This window comes from Polypterus senegalus, chromosome 13, assembly GCF_016835505.1.
Source record: "Polypterus senegalus isolate Bchr_013 chromosome 13, ASM1683550v1, whole genome shotgun sequence".
Classification (NCBI taxonomy): Eukaryota; Metazoa; Chordata; class Cladistia; order Polypteriformes; family Polypteridae; genus Polypterus; species Polypterus senegalus.
Genome location: NC_053166.1, coordinates 37,440,033 through 37,459,735, shown reverse-complemented (window position 1 = coordinate 37,459,735; position 19,703 = coordinate 37,440,033). Strand labels below are relative to the sequence as shown.

Here is a 19,703-nt window from a genome sequence, read left to right as displayed (position 1 = left end):
GTTGGTGAAAGAAGGCATTGTGGTGCTGAAAATATTAATAAAGAAGTGTGGTTTGGACATTCTGGTGTCGGTCTGTCTGTGTTCGGGGGTATGCTTTCCACACTGTATATACTGTAAGTCTCTCTCTCTATCCCAAATTATTTATATATGGTGATATTGATATAAGGGTGACGCAGTGGTAGTGCTGCTGCCTCACAGTAAGGAGACATGGGTTCGCTTCCCAGGTCATCCCTGTTTGGAGTATGCATGTTCTCCCTGTGGGTGGGTTTCCTCCCACAGTCCAAAGACATGCAGGTTAGGTGCATTGGCGATCCTAAATTGTCCATAGTGTGTGTGTGTGTGTGCATGCCCTGCGGTGGGCTGGCGCCCTGCCCAGGGTTTGTTCCTGCTTTGCGCCCTATGCTGGCTGGGATTGGCTCCAGCAGACCCCCGTGACCCTGTGTTAGGATATAGTGTGTTGGATGATGGATGGATATTAATATATATGTAAAATATGCATACACACACCCCATTCTGACATATGCTGTAAGCCTACATCTCTCTCTCTGTCTCATATATATATTGCCTCCTGCTTGCTTCGCTCACCAACCCCCCGTCTGCGCTACGCGCTATCCTCTTTGCGGTACTGTCTCTCATGTATGGGGATGCGGATGTACAATTTTAAAAGATTTTTATTTTCATGGGAATTGCTACATATGCATAGTAGAACTACTTTACATTACAGCAAGTAATTAAGCATATTAAAAAAGAGTAAAATGTAATAATTTGAAAGTAAATTATGTTTCATGTTGTGTTAATTATTCATTGCATAATACAATTTTGTTCTGTTTGGCATTGAGATTAACACACAAATACTTTTTAAACTTACACTTTTACTGTAAAACTTAATTAAAAACATTTTTTAAATTAAATTTTCATCAATATTGCATTGAATTTTGATTCTGTGTTTGGACTTTCATCATGACAACACAGCGTATAACTGCCCGTTACTGAATTTCTTTTCTTTCTCTCTATTAAATAAAACTACTTTTTTGAATGTTTGGCTCTGAGATTTGTTAATTGTCTTTGTAAAAGCTATTCTAACGGGAAACTGTTAATGTCTTAATACTGTGGCAGCCGGCTGGCGTCCATGCCCAGCCGGGGACGCCCCTGCACACTACATTCAGGGGGAGCAGCCCTGGACAGTGCAATACCTCCCCATGGATGCTAGGTGGGCGCCCCCCTGGCCTGGAGTAGTGCCTCAGTTTCCTACAGGGCTCCCTGGGAATTGGAGTTTGGTGCAGCCCTGTTGGTTCCTGCAGGTACCGCCAGTCCGTGCTTTGTTTGGGACTCCTGAGCCTGTGTGGGCAACAGATTCGTCACACCTGGAAGTGCAGCCGGATATCGGTGATCAAACACCTGGAGCACTTCCAGGTGACCTATAAAAGGGACCCAGCAACCACCACTCATCGGCCAGAGTCGGGTGGAGGAGGACAAGGGTGCTTGTGCTTTACTGGGGAGTAATAGTGCTTGGAACTGTGTTGTGGCTGGAGGGATTACGGTGAAGACTTGCCCTCCAGCTGAAGAACTAATAAAGTCTGGATATTTTACACGTGCCTCCATTGTCCAATCTGTGCCGGGTCAGGTGCTATATAGTGTCTTCTTACAATACGAATGGCATATCAAGATCTCCTTTGTTGTGTAATGTTATCCGCAGAAGATGTACTACATTACCTTTCTTGGATACATCCTTCTTCCTACATGCATTGGAAGAGCGGATGGTGTTAATGCTTGGGATATTGTAAGCTGATGTTTCCATCACCACCAACTGTTTCAGCATAGTCTATTGATACACATTTAACCAATTTGCTGTGTAACTGATCGACATTTTTACCGTTAATTTATTTGACTTCATCGTTTCTCGGTGCTAGGATTGCCCATGTACTCATTTTTTCTGTTGATAACACTTCATGATCAAATTCTTCAATAAGATTTGGACATATTTCTTCTTTAATTGGGAACCTAAAGTAAGGAAAACGTTAAAATGTATAAGAGCTGAGAGAGCAGAAACTGTCAAAATCATTCACATGGATGAGAGGTGAGATTACCGTGTACACGGTTTAAAATGGTTGAGAGGAGGGCATGACTTGAAAAAATGTCATGGCCAAGGTCTCAACTCGAGGGACTTGAAAAAATCATCAAAGTATCATCAAGTCACAGGATCTTTTTATATAATATATATATACACACACACACAAGCACCTCATTCTAATAAAGAGTGTCAAACCACAAGAACAAAATGTTTTAAGGATCAGGAGATGGAATTACAAAGTCAAAAGGCAGACAAGATCAGTTAAAATGTAGGGTCAAAATTAATTATTTAACAAAGCCAAATTACTAATCATAACTCACTGCAAGAGGTTCAGTAAACTTTGATTTTTTGAAACCCAGTGACACTTACAAGTGGATTTTGTAAATGTAATCCTTATCCTTGAATGCCAGTTACGATACAACCTTGGCTTGTAAACTATATAATTGACAAATGTCTTTCATACAAATGCTAAAACACTCATGTACACACACACACTTTTTATATACACTCACCTAAAGGACTATTAGGAAAACCTGTTCAATTTCTCATTAATGCAATTATCTAATCAACCAATCACATGGCAGTTGCTTCAATGCATTTAGGGGTGTGGTCCTCGTCAAGACAATCTCCTGAACTCCAAACTGAATGTCAGAATGGGAAAGAAAGGTGATTTAAGCAATTTTGAGCGTGGCATGGTTGTTGGTGCCAGACGGGCCGGTCTGAGTATTTCAAAATCTGCTCAGTTACTGGGATTTTCACGCACAACCATTTCTAGGGTTTACAAAGAATGGTGTGAAAAGGGAAAACATCCAGTATGCGGCAGTCCTGTGGGCGAAAATGCCTTGTTGATGCTAGAGGTCAGAGGAGAATGGGCCGACTGATTCAAGCTGATAGAAGAGCAACTTTGACTGAAATAACCACTCGTTACAACCGAGGTATGCAGCAAAGCATTTGTGAAGCCACAACACGCACAACCTTGAGGCGGATGGGCTACAACAGCAGAAGACCCCACCGGGTACCACTCGTCTCCACTACAAATAGGAAAAAGGGGCTACAATTTGCATGAGCTCACCAAAATTGGACAGCTGAAGACTGGAAAAATGTTGCCTGGTCTGATGAGTCTCGATTTCTGTTGAGACATTCAAATGGTAGAGTCAGAATTTGGTGTAAACAGAATGAGAACATGGATCCATCATGCCTTGTTACCACTGTGCAGGCTGGTGGTGGTGGTGTAATAGTGTGGGGGATGTTTTCTTGGCACACTTTAGGCCCCTTAGTGCCAACTGGGCATCGTTTAAATGCCATGGGCTACCTGAGCATTGTTTCTGACCATGTCCATCCCTTCATGACCACCATGTACCCATCCTCTGATGGCTACTTCCAGCAGGATAATGCACCATGTCACAAAGCTCGAATCATTTTAAATTGGTTTCTTGAACATGACAATGAGTTCACTGTACTAAAATGGCCCCCACAGTCACCAGATCTCAACCCAATAGAGCATCTTTGGGATGTGGTGGAACGGGAGCTTCGTGCCCTGGATGTGCATCCCACAAATCTCCATCAACTGCAAGATGCTATCCTATCAATATGGGCCAACATTTCTAAAGAATGCTTTCAGCACCTTGTTGAATCAATGCCACGTAGAATTAAGGCAGTTCTGAAGGCGAAAGGGGGTCAAACACCGTATTAGTATGGTGTTCCTAATAATCCTTTAGGTGAGTGTATCTATATGCTGTTTCTTTACACACTTCTACTGAATAGTTTTGATGTCTGAAAGTATATAAAAACACTGTGTCAGAAAGAGAATGTGCAGCATTGTTCATAATGGCCATCAGAGTTGTCTTCATTCTCTCCTCTGCTACGACCTTCAGCGAGTCGTGAGTACATCCCATAACAAAGCCAGCTTTTCTAATCAGCTTGTAGATTTGGTGGGCCTCCCTTGAAGTGATGATACTGGCCCAGCATTCTACAGCATAGAAAATTGCCCCGGCCATCACAGAGTTGTAGGACATGTACATAGTAAAGGATATCACTACCCACATTAAAGGAAAGCAGTCTGCTAAGAGAGAAAAAAAAATAAAAAGGTTCTGTTCTGCCCTTTCTTCTATAGTTTCACTGTATTATGTGGTCACTACAACCTGTCATTGATGTGGATACCTCAAGAACTTGTGGCATTTACACCAGTTCTACATCCATTCCATGAATAGTGACCGGACCATAAAGGCTCTTTGGTGCAGTGAAAAATCAATAATATAAGCAAAAACCAGGAATGGTTATGCTGCAGACAATTACTCCACCTGACTCTTATACTCTGTCTCATCTGCCTTATCAATACAGTCCATAAGTGCAGAATCATCTGAGAATTTCTGCAACTGACTTGACCTGCTGTTATATTTATAGGTATACAAAGCAAAGGAAAAAGGAAACAGGACTGCTGCTTGCAGTGCTTGAGTGTTGCTCACATCTACATCAGAGACATGGTCCTTGAACCTCACAAACTGCAGTCTGTCTAACAGATAGTTCGTAACCCAGGACATCATAGTCTGCATGTACCTAAGTTTACCCCTTAACAGGGATGACTGGAATGTATTGAAGTCACTGTAGAAATCAAAAAACATATTTCTCAGAAATACAGTACTCAGTTTGTGATGACAGCGCAGATCATTGGTGGATTTAAAATCCATTAATATAATTTCTAGTAGATAACATCAGTGCCAAGCCAGAAACCTGATCAAATCTAGTCCTAAAATCAAAACTAGTAACTAGTAAAAAGTTCAAAAAACACAAAGAAAACAAACTGAACGCAGAGCTTCTGTAAAAGGCTGTTTTCCGCACAGATTCTGAAAGCATTTAAATAAAGATCTGTAATGGGAAAAAAAAAATACTGGAGTCCTTTCCTGTCACATGGAGACATTTTGTTGAGCCAACAGATGTGTTTTCAGTAGCACAATCCTAAATCCTAGCTGCAATCCTAAAGGTGCATTAGAGACAGGAAAGAAACTCAAAACTCCATGATGTGTGGAGAGGGCATATTCTCAACCTCTTCTGCAGAAATTAATGGAGCAGATAAGGGTCGTTGCTAGGAATTAGTATAGTGATTTTTTCTTCTTTTTTTTATTTATTTTTATTTTATTTGAAGCAAAACATTTCATACAATCAAATCAAACTTAATGAACCAAAATTCAGCCCAAGGACAGTGAGCTTTTCTGTGGAGTAAACAAGAGTAATGAGCATGATAATGAGTCTTCATGAGCAACTCGTTTTTTTGTTTTTGTTATTAAATATGTCTTTTGTGATATAGAACTTATTGGTGTGATACAGATTAGTGCATTACAAATGTGTGGAAAAGAACACAGGTAAATATAGAAGTGTAAATTAGGCTTTAGAGAGCAATTTTGTTTTCCATCCCAACAAAACTTTAAAAATGTTTTTTAATAACAACTGAATTTAGTATCAATTTTTTTGGAGCTGTAAGGTCAATTGAAACTACCTATGATAATTAGAAACTCTTAAACCAGAAATACTGAAGTGCAAAAATCAATAATACCAAGTAATGACACATGATATATTTAAAATGTAATGAATGTTCAGTGATACTGAAATGAATTTAAGATCTTTCACATTGCTAGAAAAGATTCTCTGAATTCCTTATGTCTTTAAAAGTCACAGGCATATTTTATGTAAATGTTCTGCAATTTCTAAATGACTTTATTCCACAACCAACATTTTATTAGCAGGTTCATAAAGGAATGTACAATATGAACAGATGGATTTTACACTCTTAACAGAAAGTTGCTAAGAATAGGGAATATATGCAGTACTCATTTGAGACATTACTGTGTATTTATGGTGGGGAGTTTATTTTTCTTTACCACACAGGTCAGATTAAGCTCCCATTTAACATTAAGACTGCACTACCCTCGTGTAAGGCAGCAAGGAGATGCAGTAGTCCATTCTAGGTTCATGTCCCATGCCTGGTTGCTGTTGTCTATGTGGAGCATGCATGTACATTTTTCTCTTTATCTTTTTGCTTTACTCTCTTATTCCCAAAGCCATGCATGTTAGGTGAATTTTGGGGGACAATACTATTTCCTGTTTTGTACTCAGCGCTGTTAAGAGAGGTTTTGGTCCCCTACAACCCTGCATTAGATTAAACAGATCTATATATATATATATATATATATATATATATATATATATATGTCACATTGTCACACGCGAGTTGGAGGCAGTCAAAGAGCCCAAAGGTGAGTGAAATCTCATGAGACAAGAATTTATCACGTGGTACTTACCTGAATCTCTTTCTACCTACAGAAAACTGGAAGAAAAATAAACCCATCCATTTTCAGTTCCAAAATGGCCGCGATGACATCACTTCCGGTTCCCATCCAATGACATCACTTCCGGTTCCACACTCAACTACTCCTGTCTGCTCACGATGGCGTTGGTTCCGTGGTCCCGCCTCCAATCGTCACTTCCTGCCAACCATTTCCTCTCCCATCATCCCATCTGTTATTTAAACGCCATTTTGTTACCATGTATTCATTCATTCTGTACTGAAAAGTCATTCTGAATCAACCATTTTTCACTTTGTCTGACGACAATATATGGGGACGATCCCCAAATCTTTTCTATTTTTGAAAGACTCTTTATTTATTACATTGGCGTAGTCGGCAGGATACTTGTTCAACATGACAGAAGAACAGGACCTCAACGCTGTACTAAGTACAATTGTGGGAGATCTACAAACTCTGAAAATTCAGATGGGGGAAACCAGGACCCAATTGGCGGAAGCCGAGGCTCGTTCCCGTGCTGGTGTACGGACGGAGGTAGCTCGGTCACAGCCAATTCAGTTAACCCCCTTGACTGAATCTGATGACATTGAGTCTTATTTTTGATTTTTGAGCGTGCGCTAAGCGAACGCTGCGGCGAGGTCGGAGTGGGCGTACCTACTGGCTCCCTATTTGAAGGAACAGCGCAGAGGGCTTACTACGACTTAACTGAGGAGCAGGCGGCCAATTATGATGCGCTAAAATTGAGGTGTTCAAACGCTACGGCGCTTCACCAGAACAACAGGCGAGAGAGTGGAGGGAGTGGCAATTCGATCCAGAAAGGCCGTTAAGATCGCAGGGCTTTGAAGCCTGGGGCAAGGTGTGTCGCTGGCTACGCCCGACATCAACTCCTCCCACAAAATGGCTGAGCTCCTTGCCTGCGAGACATTTGTACATGCCCTCCCTGACCACATCGCCCAACAAGTAAGAAAGCACAGTTACGAAGATATGGACACCTTAATCCAAATAGTGGAACGTCATTGGGCAGCCTGTAAATCAGGGCGGTCGGAAAGGTCCTCTCCGAACCCAACAGATACGTGGGGCAGCTCCTGAGCCCCCTCGACAAACTCCCGAACCTGCCGTTCGTAGAAGGGACAGACTAGCCGGTCCCCCTCGCTGTTTCAAGTGTGGGGAGATCGGACATCTGTCCCGAACTGTGCCTACGAGCCTATGGATTGCTCGGTAGTAAGGGGAGAAAGGTACTGTGCCACAGTGATTAATCCTCTGTCTCTTCCATATACAGGTGCAGTTATTATAAATGGCAGAAAGGTAAGGGCAATGTTTGATTCCGGGAGTAACATTTCCATTGTTGCTACCCGATACGTATACGCAACAGTGGACTCAAGGGAAAACCAGTCTAAAATGTATACATGGGGATATTAAATATTATAAACAGCCAGGTGTGTAATATCAGTAGCTCATAAATTAACCAGTATGGCTATGGCTGTATTACCCGATCCCCCTTTTCCAGTCATATTAGGAAGAGATTGGAATAAAATTAACAGCGTAATAACGTAACTGCATCTAATAAGAATTTGGGCTTAGTGATGGAGAATAATGCTCCGACTGCCTCCACGCCGTGTCCCTCAGTAGCACGGATCCATACGGGTACCCAGTGCGAAAGTTTTGATGTCCCATCGTCCTCTGCGGGAGCTGATACAGTCGACGCAGAAGGCGTAGACACAGTAGCCCCTCCCATTGAACTCGAAAGAGATCCTATACAAAACTTAACGTCCCAGTTCCTATTAACTCCATCGTCATTTAAAAGAGAACAATGGAATGACGATTCATTAAAAAATGCTAGAAATGCAGTAGTATCTACTGACGGTTATACAAACCTAGATCCCATGCCACCGATGCCGTTCTTTGTAATTAAAAATGATTTATTATATAGAGTGGCAGAACACGAGGGTGAAGTGCGGGCTTTGTTGTTAATTCCACGTACTTTTCGAAAGGTATGTGAATTAGCACATGCCCACCTTCTAGGAGCCCATTTAGGCTCGAAAAACTTTGGAGAGGATAAAACTCAGATTTTATTGGCGGGAGTTAATGAGGAGGTCAGGCGATTTTGCACTTCATGCCCGGAGTGTCAACTTCGCCAGATACCCAGAAGGTCTAAAGCTCCTCTTATTCCCCTTCCCCTGATTGACATCCCGTTTGAACGAGTTGGTATTGATCTCGTTGGTCCATTAGAACCCTCGTTAAAAGGTTTTAAATATATTCTAGTTCTAGTAGATTATGCCACTCGCTTTCCAGAAGCTGTTCCGTTGCGCTCAGCTAATTCAAAAAATATCGCACGGGAATTAGTAGGGATATTCGCGTGTTGGGATCCCCAAGGAGGTCTTAACAGATCAAGGGACTCCTTTCACTTCAGAAACGTTCAGGAAGTGGCCAAATTACTCAGGATAAAACATCTGAAAACATCGGTTTATCATCCCCAAACTGATGGATTGGTTGAACGTTTTAATCAGACGTTAAAACAGATGTTACGCAAGGTAGTTAACGAGGACGGAAGAAACTGGGATCAGTTGCTTCCTCTCGCTTTGTTTGCCTATCGGAAGTCCCTCAAACCTCAACAGGATTTTCTCCTTTTGAATTATTGTATGGAAGGCAACCCAGGGGCTTTTGGACATGTTAAAAGAAGGATGGGAGGAGGAGGTACTCCCTACTTCAAATATTCTTGAATATATCGCAATTACGCGATAGACTAGAGAAGATCAGACCTATCCTAAAAGAGAATTTAGAAAAGCGCAAGCAGCACAGTCACGTTATTATAATAGAAACACCACCATTCGGAATTTGTCCCGGTGATCGTGTTATGGTATTAGTCCCAACCTCTCATTATAAATTATTAGCTCATTGGCAAGGACCGTATGAAATTAAAGAAAGAAAAGGTCTCTCGACTATTTAGTTAAACAACCTAATCGTCGACCGACCGAAAGAGTATACCATATTAATTTGCTGAAACCGTGGAAGGAAAGGGAACCCGATCCCTCCTCCGGACAGCCTAGTTCACTTTTATGTCCTGTGCCAAACTTAATTTTGGTTCCAATTTGACTCCAGAACAGCGACAAGATCTCGAAAAGGCTATCTTGTCTGTACCGAGGTGGTGGATGAATTACCTGGGCGTACTGCGTTGATTGCGCGATATTATTACGGACCCTGGAGTGATTGTCAGGGAGAGACCTTACAGACTCCGGAGGCAAAGAAAGGAAGTGGAATTGGAAATTAGGCGAATGCTGGATTTAGGGGTTATCAAGAAAGCTATAGCCCTTTGGTCTAGTCCAATTGTTCTAGTTTCTAAGCCCGATGGGTCTTGGAGGTTCTGTAATGACTTTCGGCGACTCAATCGGGTCTCCAAATTTGATGCGTATCCGATGCGCGAGTGGATGATCTGCTCGATCGGCTAGGAAGCGCTCAATTCTAACTACCCTTGACATGACAAAGGGTATTGGCAAATTCCTTTAACGGATTCTGCAAAAGAAAAACGCATTTAGCACTCCCAGCGGACATTGGCAATACCGGTCCTTCCTTTTGGTTTGCACGGGCCAGCTACTTTCAACGCCTGGTAGACACACTGCTACGGTCCCACAATTCCTATTGTGCGCCTACCTAGATGACGTTGTCATCTATTCCAGCACGTGGAAGGATCATGTATGGCAGGTGAAAACGGTACTTTCCACACTGGCAGCTGCAGGACTTCGTATTAACCCAAAAAAATGTTTCTTTGGATTAAGAGAAGCCAAATATTTGGGCTACCTAGTGGGGGTGTCGTGAAACCACAATGTCTTAAAATTGATGCCATCATAAATTGGCCCCGTCCGATAAATAAGCGGCAAGTACAGGCATTTTTGGGATTAGCTGGTTACTATCCACGCTTTGTGCCACATTTCTCAGAAATTGCTGCCCTTATCTAATTTGACAAAGAAACGGGCACCTATAAAAGTGGTATGGGATGATACAGTAGATAAAGCATTTTGTGACTTGAAATTGGCCCTTACATCAGCACCTTTATTAAAATCCCTGATTTTTCTCTTCCTTTTATTCTCCAGACCGATGCATCGCCACAGGATTGGGTGCCGTGTTGAGCCAATGTGTCGAGGGTGCTGAACACCCCAATATGTATCTGAGCCGGAAACTGCTGGACCGTGAGATGAAGTATGCTGCGGTGGAGCGAGAGGCCCTGGCGATTAAGTGGGCTATTACATCGTTGAGGTACTACCTATTGGGGCGGGAATTCACTCTGGTGACAGACCATGCCGCTTTACAGTGGATGTCCCTTCATCGGGAGTCGAATCCTCGTGTCACTAGGTGGTTTTTGGATCTCCAACCATATCGTTTTAGCGTTACTTATCGTAAGGGTTCCTTGCAGGCCAACGCAGATGCTCTCTCCCGGATTCACGACCTCTCGGTGCAGGTCGCCCGACCGGATGGGTCTGGGCTGAGGGGGTCATGTCACACACGTGCGAGTTGGAGGCAGTCAAAGAGCCCAAAGGTGAGTGAAATCTCGCGAGACAAGAATTTATCACGTGGTACTTACCTGAATCTCTTTCTACCTACAGAAAACTGGAAGAAAAATAAACCCATCCATTTTCAGTTCCAAAATGGCGCGATGACATCACTTCCGGTTCCCATCCAATGACATCACTTCCGGTTCCACACTCAACTACTCCTGTCTGCTCACGATGGCGTTGGTTCCGTGGTCCCGCCTCAACCGTCACTTCCTGCCAACCATTTCCTCTCCCATCATCCCATCTGTTATTTAAACGCCATTTTGTTACCATGTATTCATTCATTCTGTACTGAAAAGTCATTCTGAATCAACCATTTTTCACTTTGTCTGACGACAATATATGGGGACGATCCCCAAATCTTTTCTATTTTGAAAGACTCTTTATTTATTATATATATATATATATATATATATATATATATATATATATATATAATATGGCCTACTGCAAAGTACAGTATATTCTCGGCAAACCAAATTAAATGAAGTAAAGAACTAATCAGCCTCTCTATAGGTATTCAGTTGGTTCAGTCTTTCTATAATAGTTTCCAGTTAATAAATATTAAAATATGCAAAAATAGGAAAAAGAAGCAATACAATGTTGTCTTTTACAATGAAAGGCAGTAAACAACAATCACTAACCATACATACAGGATATTAAATAGTATCCACTGAAGTATATAGAACATAATATACAAAGTACAAAGAACATCTTCAAATATCCATATGGTCATGTCTTAACAAATTTCCAAATTAATCAAAACCCACTAGACGGTAATTCACCCAGGAATCAATTTTCTAACATGCTGACTCAGTTTATAGATGCAGACTTATTATCGTAATAAGAAAAACAATATTTAGGCATCTTTACGGCACTTGGGGGTAAGCCACTGATAAAAGCAGACTTTAATAGCGAAACATGCTTGCTTTATTCCCCCTTACTGGTATTTCAAATGTCTCAACCTCATCTTTCTTTTGCCTCCAGATAAAGTTTCTCACCAGTGACAGAAGTCGCCATCCTAAATGCAGAGGCCAATAAGTGGAGTGAACTCCAGGGTGTTAATGTGCTACCCAGTGCCAGTTTCAGGCACAAAGCAGCATAGGTAAATGCCTAGGATGAAAATGACTGGCTGCAGTAGGCTGGCACCCTGCCCGGGGTTTGTTTCCTGCCTTGTGCCTTGTGTTGGGTGGGATTGGCTCCAACAGACCCCTGTGACCCTGTAGTTAGGATATAGTGGGTTGGATAATGGATGGATGGATAGATGGAGAATGACTGGGGTTGCATGAACACCCCTTCATCTCCATTTCACTGATACACACTGTAACAAAATGCCACTCATCTTCAAAGTGGTAGATGGACACCTTTTTCACTTTCTGCACTCCCTAACCCACTACTTCCTGGGGATGTAAAAAAAAAAGGATAAAAACATAATAATAATAAAACAGTTTCTGCTTGTTAACCAGAACAGTCCCCAATAAGGGGTTGTAGCAGCTGTCAAGGAGCGCCTTTTTTAAACTCCCTTGATGTACAACTCAGAGAAATCAAGGCTAGCAAAATGCACACAAAGTTACAGAATAGTACCCCAGAAAATGATATACTGTGCAAAGCTTGTCATTTTTATAATTAAATAGATTAATCAACAAATGAAATAACATAAATAATGAACTCTACATTTGTAGCATGTTGAGTGGGTTTAGTCTTTCATTAGGTTTTAGGCCTTATAAGCAATAGTTATAGTATCAGTTTATGTAATTTTGTTTATTTTTATACTTTGCTGTTAAATTTTGTATGTGCAATATTTTTCTAATTTCAGTCTTGTATTATTTATTTTAAGACTACAACAAAGACTGTTTTTTAATACATAACTGAAATTTGCTGTTTCAAATTTCTTACAATAAACTGGTTGCTAATGGCACAGGATTCCAACATCTGTGAGTATACTTTGTCTTCACAAAACACTTAGGCTACATCCACACTTTTGCGTTTTCATTAAAAATGCAGACATCTGACTTTCATCCACACTTCCCAGGGTGTTTTTAACCCCCAAATATGGAGACTTTTGAAACGCTCTCTTGAGCTGTATAACTCTAAAACCATCAACTTGGCATTGCAATGTGTATGGGAGAAAATGCAGACTTTTGAAAATGCAGACTCTATCCATACTCTGGTTTGTTCATATTTATGTCCCTACCCTGATTTTATCCTGCTCATTACAATGTCTCACTCCGTAACTGGTCACCCTTCATGGAAGAAAACCACGACCGACAACGCAGACACTGAGGAGTTGCTTTCCATGGTGCTTGTTGTGTTTGCCTGTATACATCTAAGTTGCATTTTGTACAGTTTGAAAGTGTGGTACAAATGTGAATAAGGCAAATTATTTACCAGTGTGCTTAAAAGTCAGTGTTCTAAGTAAAAATTAAGAAGCCTGGGCAGTGGCTGATGGTTCAATTGCATCATTGCTGAGCATTACAGCATACTTGGCTAGTATTCTCTTTTCAATTTATCCATCCATCAATTCATTTTTTGCGCCTGCTTTTTCCATTAGCGGGTCACAAGTAGCCAGAGCTATTCTAGCTAAAATGAATCATAAGGCAAGAATGAACCCATGACGAGCCAGTGCTCCACCATTTGGCAAATTCATTACCATGCTCACTTACTTTCACAGATGTGGATCAAAATGGGCTAAGCAAAGATTGAACTCTGGTTTCTGTTAAGGTAGCAGTACTAAACATGAAACTAGCACTGTGGTATACTTGTCACATTTGTACTCCATGTACTGTATTTCTTGATTTTTTTTTCCTGCTGTTTTTGCAAGGCAATACAAACATGATTCCTGATCAGTCCTTCTAGAAACCTCCTCAAAAATCTAAAAGTCTCTTTAAAGTCTCTTTATATGTTTTATAGGGCCTTATGGAATCAGTTTTATTTCTTCACACTTTGCACTTTTCTGTTTAATTAATTTTTTTTTTTTTTGGTTTCACCATTTTATTTTTCCTCGATTCAGATTTTTTTTTTTTTTTCTTCACTGTATGTAACAACAAAACAAACAATAATGAAATGGAACTTTACATTCCTTTTAATGAAGAAGCACACTAGCACAACTGAACCTTATTTTGCAGTTCCATTCATCAGGTAGGAGCCCATATCCTCCATGATGCTGTATGCGGAGACTGCAGTAGGACAGTGAGTGTCCTCCAGAATTGTAAAAGCTGTTACCAGCTTGATGCATCCTTCTGAGATGGAGGTGAACTTCACTTTTAGGGTCTAGGATATTTGTTACAGCCTGTGCTGATGTGTTCTCAGCCAGAGAAAACTCTTTGCAGAGGTGAATATGTTCAGTGAGGTACCCTACTGATTCAAAACAGCTATTCCACCTTTTGTTTCCTGCCTTGGGGGTTCCTGGCAGGCTTCTTGGAAGAGGGCAGACTTTGTCCACATCACTAGTGATACAACTTCATTAAAGTATTTATAGTGCTGTCAGGTCTCTCCCACCAAACTGAAGACATGGTACAAATAGGCTGAATGTACAATTTTAGGCATAACCCCTTTTAAAACTTCCTGGTTTGCTTTCAGACAGTATGGTGCACTGTCTGTAACCACTGCTAAAATGACATTAGGAATCAGCTGGTTGTTGTGAAGGGATTGAAGTGCTGCCTGTGAAAAGGTGGAAAAGTTGCAGCTGTCTATAAAGATAAAATCTGCCAAAAAATACTGGTCTTCAGTACCATCCATCCATCCATTTCCCAACCCGTGGAATCCGAACACAGGGTCACGGGGGTCTGCTGGAGCCAATCCCAGCCAATACAGGGCACAGGGCAGGAACCAATCCCGGGCAGGGCGCCAACCCGCCGCAGGACACACACACACACAGGACAATTTAGAATCGCCAATCCACCTAACTTGCATGTCTGGACTGTGGGGGGTAACCGTAGCACTGGGAGGAAATCCACGCAGACATGGGGAGAACATGCAAACTCCACGCAGGGAGGACCCGGGAAGCGAACTGCGCCTCTTTAGTATTCGTAATTGTAATTATGTAAATTATTTCTAATGATTCTTAAACCTTTAATGTTTACAGATTGAAAACGTGCATCATTGCATCTGTAGCTTCATCTACTGAATATCTTAAAACAATTAATTACAAAGCAAAAGCAAACTAATCTAGAAGATGCTAAATCCAGGAATTAAACAGAAAAAAGTAAGAGAGACCCGCATCGTTGCATCGATGCAACGATGGGATTGTTGCATCTGAGGAGAAGCCTGCTCTTCCGCCCAGGTTTGTAGGTGCCGTGTTTATAACGGATGAGTCAAATGTGAACCTTGTGTGCCTCGTCACCGCGAGACAAAACATTTATTAAACACAGAAACATAGTTGATACTTTTTAAAAGGGAACCCGTTAACAACCAGTGCCGTTCACTATTTAACATTTTCTACGCGAAAGACTATAAATATCGGTTAAATATAATTTCATGTACAATCAGAATTGCCTACATAAAAGAATTACCATACAGCCAAATGTTTACTCACCTATCACTATCCTGAGAACTGTGTGGTCTTGGCTATCAGTGGTTTCAACTACAACATAAATTTTGTTGCCAATAATCTTTCGAAGAACGGCGTCCGTATGTTGTTCAAAGACATGGGTCAAATGAGTTTGATGAAGACTACTCTCATTTTCTGGCAGCGCACCTCCTTGTTTCCAATGCTTAATAAAGAAAGGACGTATTTTCATCATTTTTTCTAGCGGTATGTCCCGACTCGCATGGCCACCGAGTCCTCCACTAAATGGTGTCTTGCATCTGATGATTTCTTATTTCCTCAATTGCTACCTGAAGGGAAGCACTTTTTGATCTTAATTTCTCCTTGTTCTTGAGAGGTTTTAGATTTGACGTGGTCATGTTTTCGTGTCCTGTCTGTGGTATGCTGGCAAAACTTGCAGAGAAGTTGTTGTCCAGATTCGTAAAAGATATCGTAGTGCCCCTCAATTCTGCAGTTACACTCGTGTCTCTTAGTTTTTCCAATGTAATTAGGGTATCCGATACTGCTCGGTTCGACATTTCTGTCTCGTGCAGCTAGCTAATTCGTGTGCGTTTAACGACAGATAAATGCAAGGCTACATTTCTACGAAGGATTGCGTTTGCTTCAAAAGCAACAAATTAGAAAATAGTATATGTAAAATAGAACTACACATTATTCAATCGTTTAATTTATTGGAAAGGTTTGTAACAGTCACCCCTTCAGTCTCTAAATTCCACACATACCTGTTTTTATGAGTTAATTCCGTTATTTCCGTACGTGTTTTCCGCATCTCGGAAGTTTTATTGGGTGAACTGTGTATAAATTGTTATTACTGATAACATTTTAAAACTACCTGTCGTGTTGTGGGTGCGGCGACACGCTATCTTCGCATGCCTCCAACCCCCTCTCCATCCCCGCCCTCTCCCTCTCTCTCTCTCTGTGTTTCACAAACTTGTATTATTTAGCCTTTGTTATGAAATCTCTTTTTAAGTCAGTTGAAATAGTCCTAACCTTATTAAAGGACATAAATTGGTGTATTTCATAAATTTACATCTGGTTTGTGCTTTTGTTTTTCAGATGGCTTCAGAAGCTTGCAAGTTTGGTGTGCGAATAAATGTCTTGTGCCCAATTTTTGTCCAGACGGATATACTTAATGATGTGAAAGAGCCTCGTCTTTTGGGGATACTGCCTGAATTAATTCCAATTACGGAAAAGCTGATAGAACATACTGGAATAATAAAGTGAGTTATTGTTAACACTGTTAATGCAATTAACTTCAGTTATTGTGTAATAAGTAAATCAGTCAAGTGTTTCAAAAACACATCTTTAGTCCAACGTGGACTTGACTCATTGGGACAGCAAACATTTGAAAAAGTGTGTCATTTATTGTGGGAATTGGTAATGTGCTGGGGTCTGTTGTTTTCAAGTGATTTCAAAATGAGTAAGCAGGGCCTAGCATTCCAACAATAACATACTGAAAAGTAAAAGAAAACAATCAGTTAGGGGAATGATTACAAAACTACATGCAGTGACTAGAAAATGGTTCAATGTAACCAGCCTTACAGTTATATTAACTCAATGGTTTTGTAAGCCTTAATAATAAATTTTACTTATATAGCACCTTTTCCATGCTTAAAGCTCTTCACTTCAAACTGAACTATAGGGCATATTCAACATCGGAAACAAATAATATCATCATAAAACACTAAATATAAACTAGCAATGGTATCTAGCAAAGACAAGTATTATATCAATCAAAAAATGTTATCTCTTGCCCTACATGTACTGTACCTTCAGCACCATTCTCTGTATTTTACTCTGTAAAGCTTGCTTCTGACACTCCATTATTTTCAAGAAGCTTTTCTCACCTCCTGTTTTATACTTTGTCTTCAAAGGCAACAGTCTGTGCCTTTACTCCTCAGTGTTTCTCCTAAATTTCCTCTTTTCTCACTTCACCAAAGTCAAACTGATCAATCAGATTACTCTGAGGGATTGGACACAGATGTTAGTGTTTTATTATATAATACACTAGCAAAATACCCGCGCTTTGCAGCGGAGAAGTAGTGTGTTAAAGAAGTTATGAAAAAGAAAAGGAAACATTTTGAAAATAATGTAACATGAGTGTTAAAGTAATTGTTTTGTGTATTTGGCCGCAGCGTCACGAAGTTGTTTTCGAGTGTAGTATTTTTGCAGTGCAAGAAACGCCACTTTTTGCAGACACGTTCACGTAAGCAAAACTCTGCACGCTCTTTAGAGGTCTTGCTTTCTCTGCGCACTGCACTCATAGTCAGTTCATGTGAGCTGCTCGGAGTACATGCATCGAAGCTTTTGAGCTGTGCCTGTGCGATCTTGCGATGTCCGCGGCGTTATTTAATGTTAGCTAAGACCCGGCACTTAAAGTTTCGCTACAGCAAGTTTAACTCCGTTACAAAGTGATCCAAAGTCTCGTTTATACCTCGTGTCTTCTCATTAAACTTGTATCTCGCGAATAAAGTATTTGGCGTTTTTCTTCAGCGCTCTTTGGGGGCTCTTCCTTTTTTTCTAGGTACTGCGGTCACAGTCAGTTCACGTGATTACGTGGGAGGCGTGATGATGTCACACGCAGCTCCGCCCCCCACGGCCATCGGGCTAATATCCATTACAGTAGAGTTGAGCTGGGTGGAAGGGTGGCAATGCGTCTGGGAGTGGTGGAGAGTTTATTGATTAGTTATTGTATTGTATTTGATGAGTATTGTGGATAGGAGGGTGCTTTGTGCACTGTGCAGTAGTAATAAAGTCAACATTTGGACTTTTACCTCGTGTCTGGTGTCTTGGACAAGGGTTCAAGGGGACGATAGCGCCCCCAATCTGTCACAATAGACATATAGATTTATTTTCTACCTGGCTTTGCCTGGAAGACAGATAAAATGTACATTACATATAAAATAAATAAAAAGCAGATCTGATACTTATGACTTCCTTGGCATGGCAGAAAAACATGCATATTTTACTATTATTTAGTATTTAGTGCTTCTCAGCCTATTAAGCCCTTGTAAAATTTTGCTGTGAAACCAAGTGTAAGACTTGGAGAAATGGAATTACATGGATGGATGAATTAATGGAACACATTTGTAGAGCAGTACTATTAATTATCTCAAGCTCAGTAATATTGAAATGTTACAAAATGTGTAGAATGCACCAAAGTTGTAAAGTACAACTCACTCACTGCAAGACAAACAGGCATTGAGCCGCACACATACCCTCTTCATCATTGAGCAGCTCTCCTCATGGATTTCCACAAAGGATCTGCCACCCGTCACTATCATCATTTTGAAGACTTGTTTTTACTCTATCCATTTATGACAAAATCTGTGCTTGAGGTGATTTGCTCACTTAATATTTGGTCTAGACAAAAATTGAATATAACCTTTCTTCTTCAAAATAAAATGAGCATTCACGTAAGAGGGAACAGATTAAAGGGTTACTCAGTGGCAAACATAAAAATCTCTTATTCTTTTTCACACTCTTAAATATTTAAAAATTTTCAAAAATGAATGAGGTCAACATAAACAATGGAAATTGGTGTTTTGTAATTCTTCGGAAGTAAAAATCATGTTTATCATATTGTGTGCAGGAGATATTAAGGTTTAAAGGCCTAAAGATCCAGCAAAAATGACAACATTTAGTAATATTTATATGTATAAAAATGTCAAATTTTATTAGCATATATTCAAAGATAAACTATTCCAGAAATAACTGCAAGGTTTTGTAGAAATAGTTGTAGTGTTTTTTGTGTGATGGGATACAAGATAATGCAGATTCAAAATAAACAAAGTGCCATTTATTCTGATCAGTTTCAATAGCAACTGCACACTATATTGACCTGTGGCAGTCCTCCTCTAGTGGATATGTAATGTTAATAATTTACTAGTATTTCAGCTGATAATGGCAGCCTCTAGTGAGATTATCTCCGTTTTTAGTTTTTTTGTTTATATATTTACACATAGAAAATCTAAAATTTTATTAACCTATATCAGTGGTTCTCAAACTGTGAGATGGGCCCCGTGGGAGGTGCGGCTGTGAAAAAAGAAAACAAGAATCAAAAATATGAAAAATGCATCTATTGAAACCAAAACAAATCAACTTAAACTACATTCTGATAACTAGAAAAATAAATATAGAGTTAGATAAATGTTGATAAAAGTTCAGTAGGTATAATAAAATATGCATCTATGATATATCATTAATTAAAAACGAACAAATTGGTATTACTGGGCTCCATT

At 40.3% G+C, this 19,703-nt stretch overlaps 1 protein-coding gene across 4 annotated transcripts in view; it reads left to right on the top strand.

Annotated features, from left to right (window-relative positions):
• LOC120542290 (15-hydroxyprostaglandin dehydrogenase [NAD(+)]-like) overlaps positions 1-19,703 on the top strand; it is a 49,133-nt gene that overhangs the window by 24,387 nt on the left and 5,043 nt on the right. For all 4 annotated transcript variants that reach the window (XM_039774628.1, XM_039774627.1, XM_039774630.1 and 1 more), the window contains exon 7: positions 16,519-16,682. In XM_039774628.1, the coding sequence (XP_039630562.1) occupies positions 16,519-16,682 (164 nt within the window). The remainder of the gene's footprint in view (positions 1-16,518; positions 16,683-19,703) is intronic.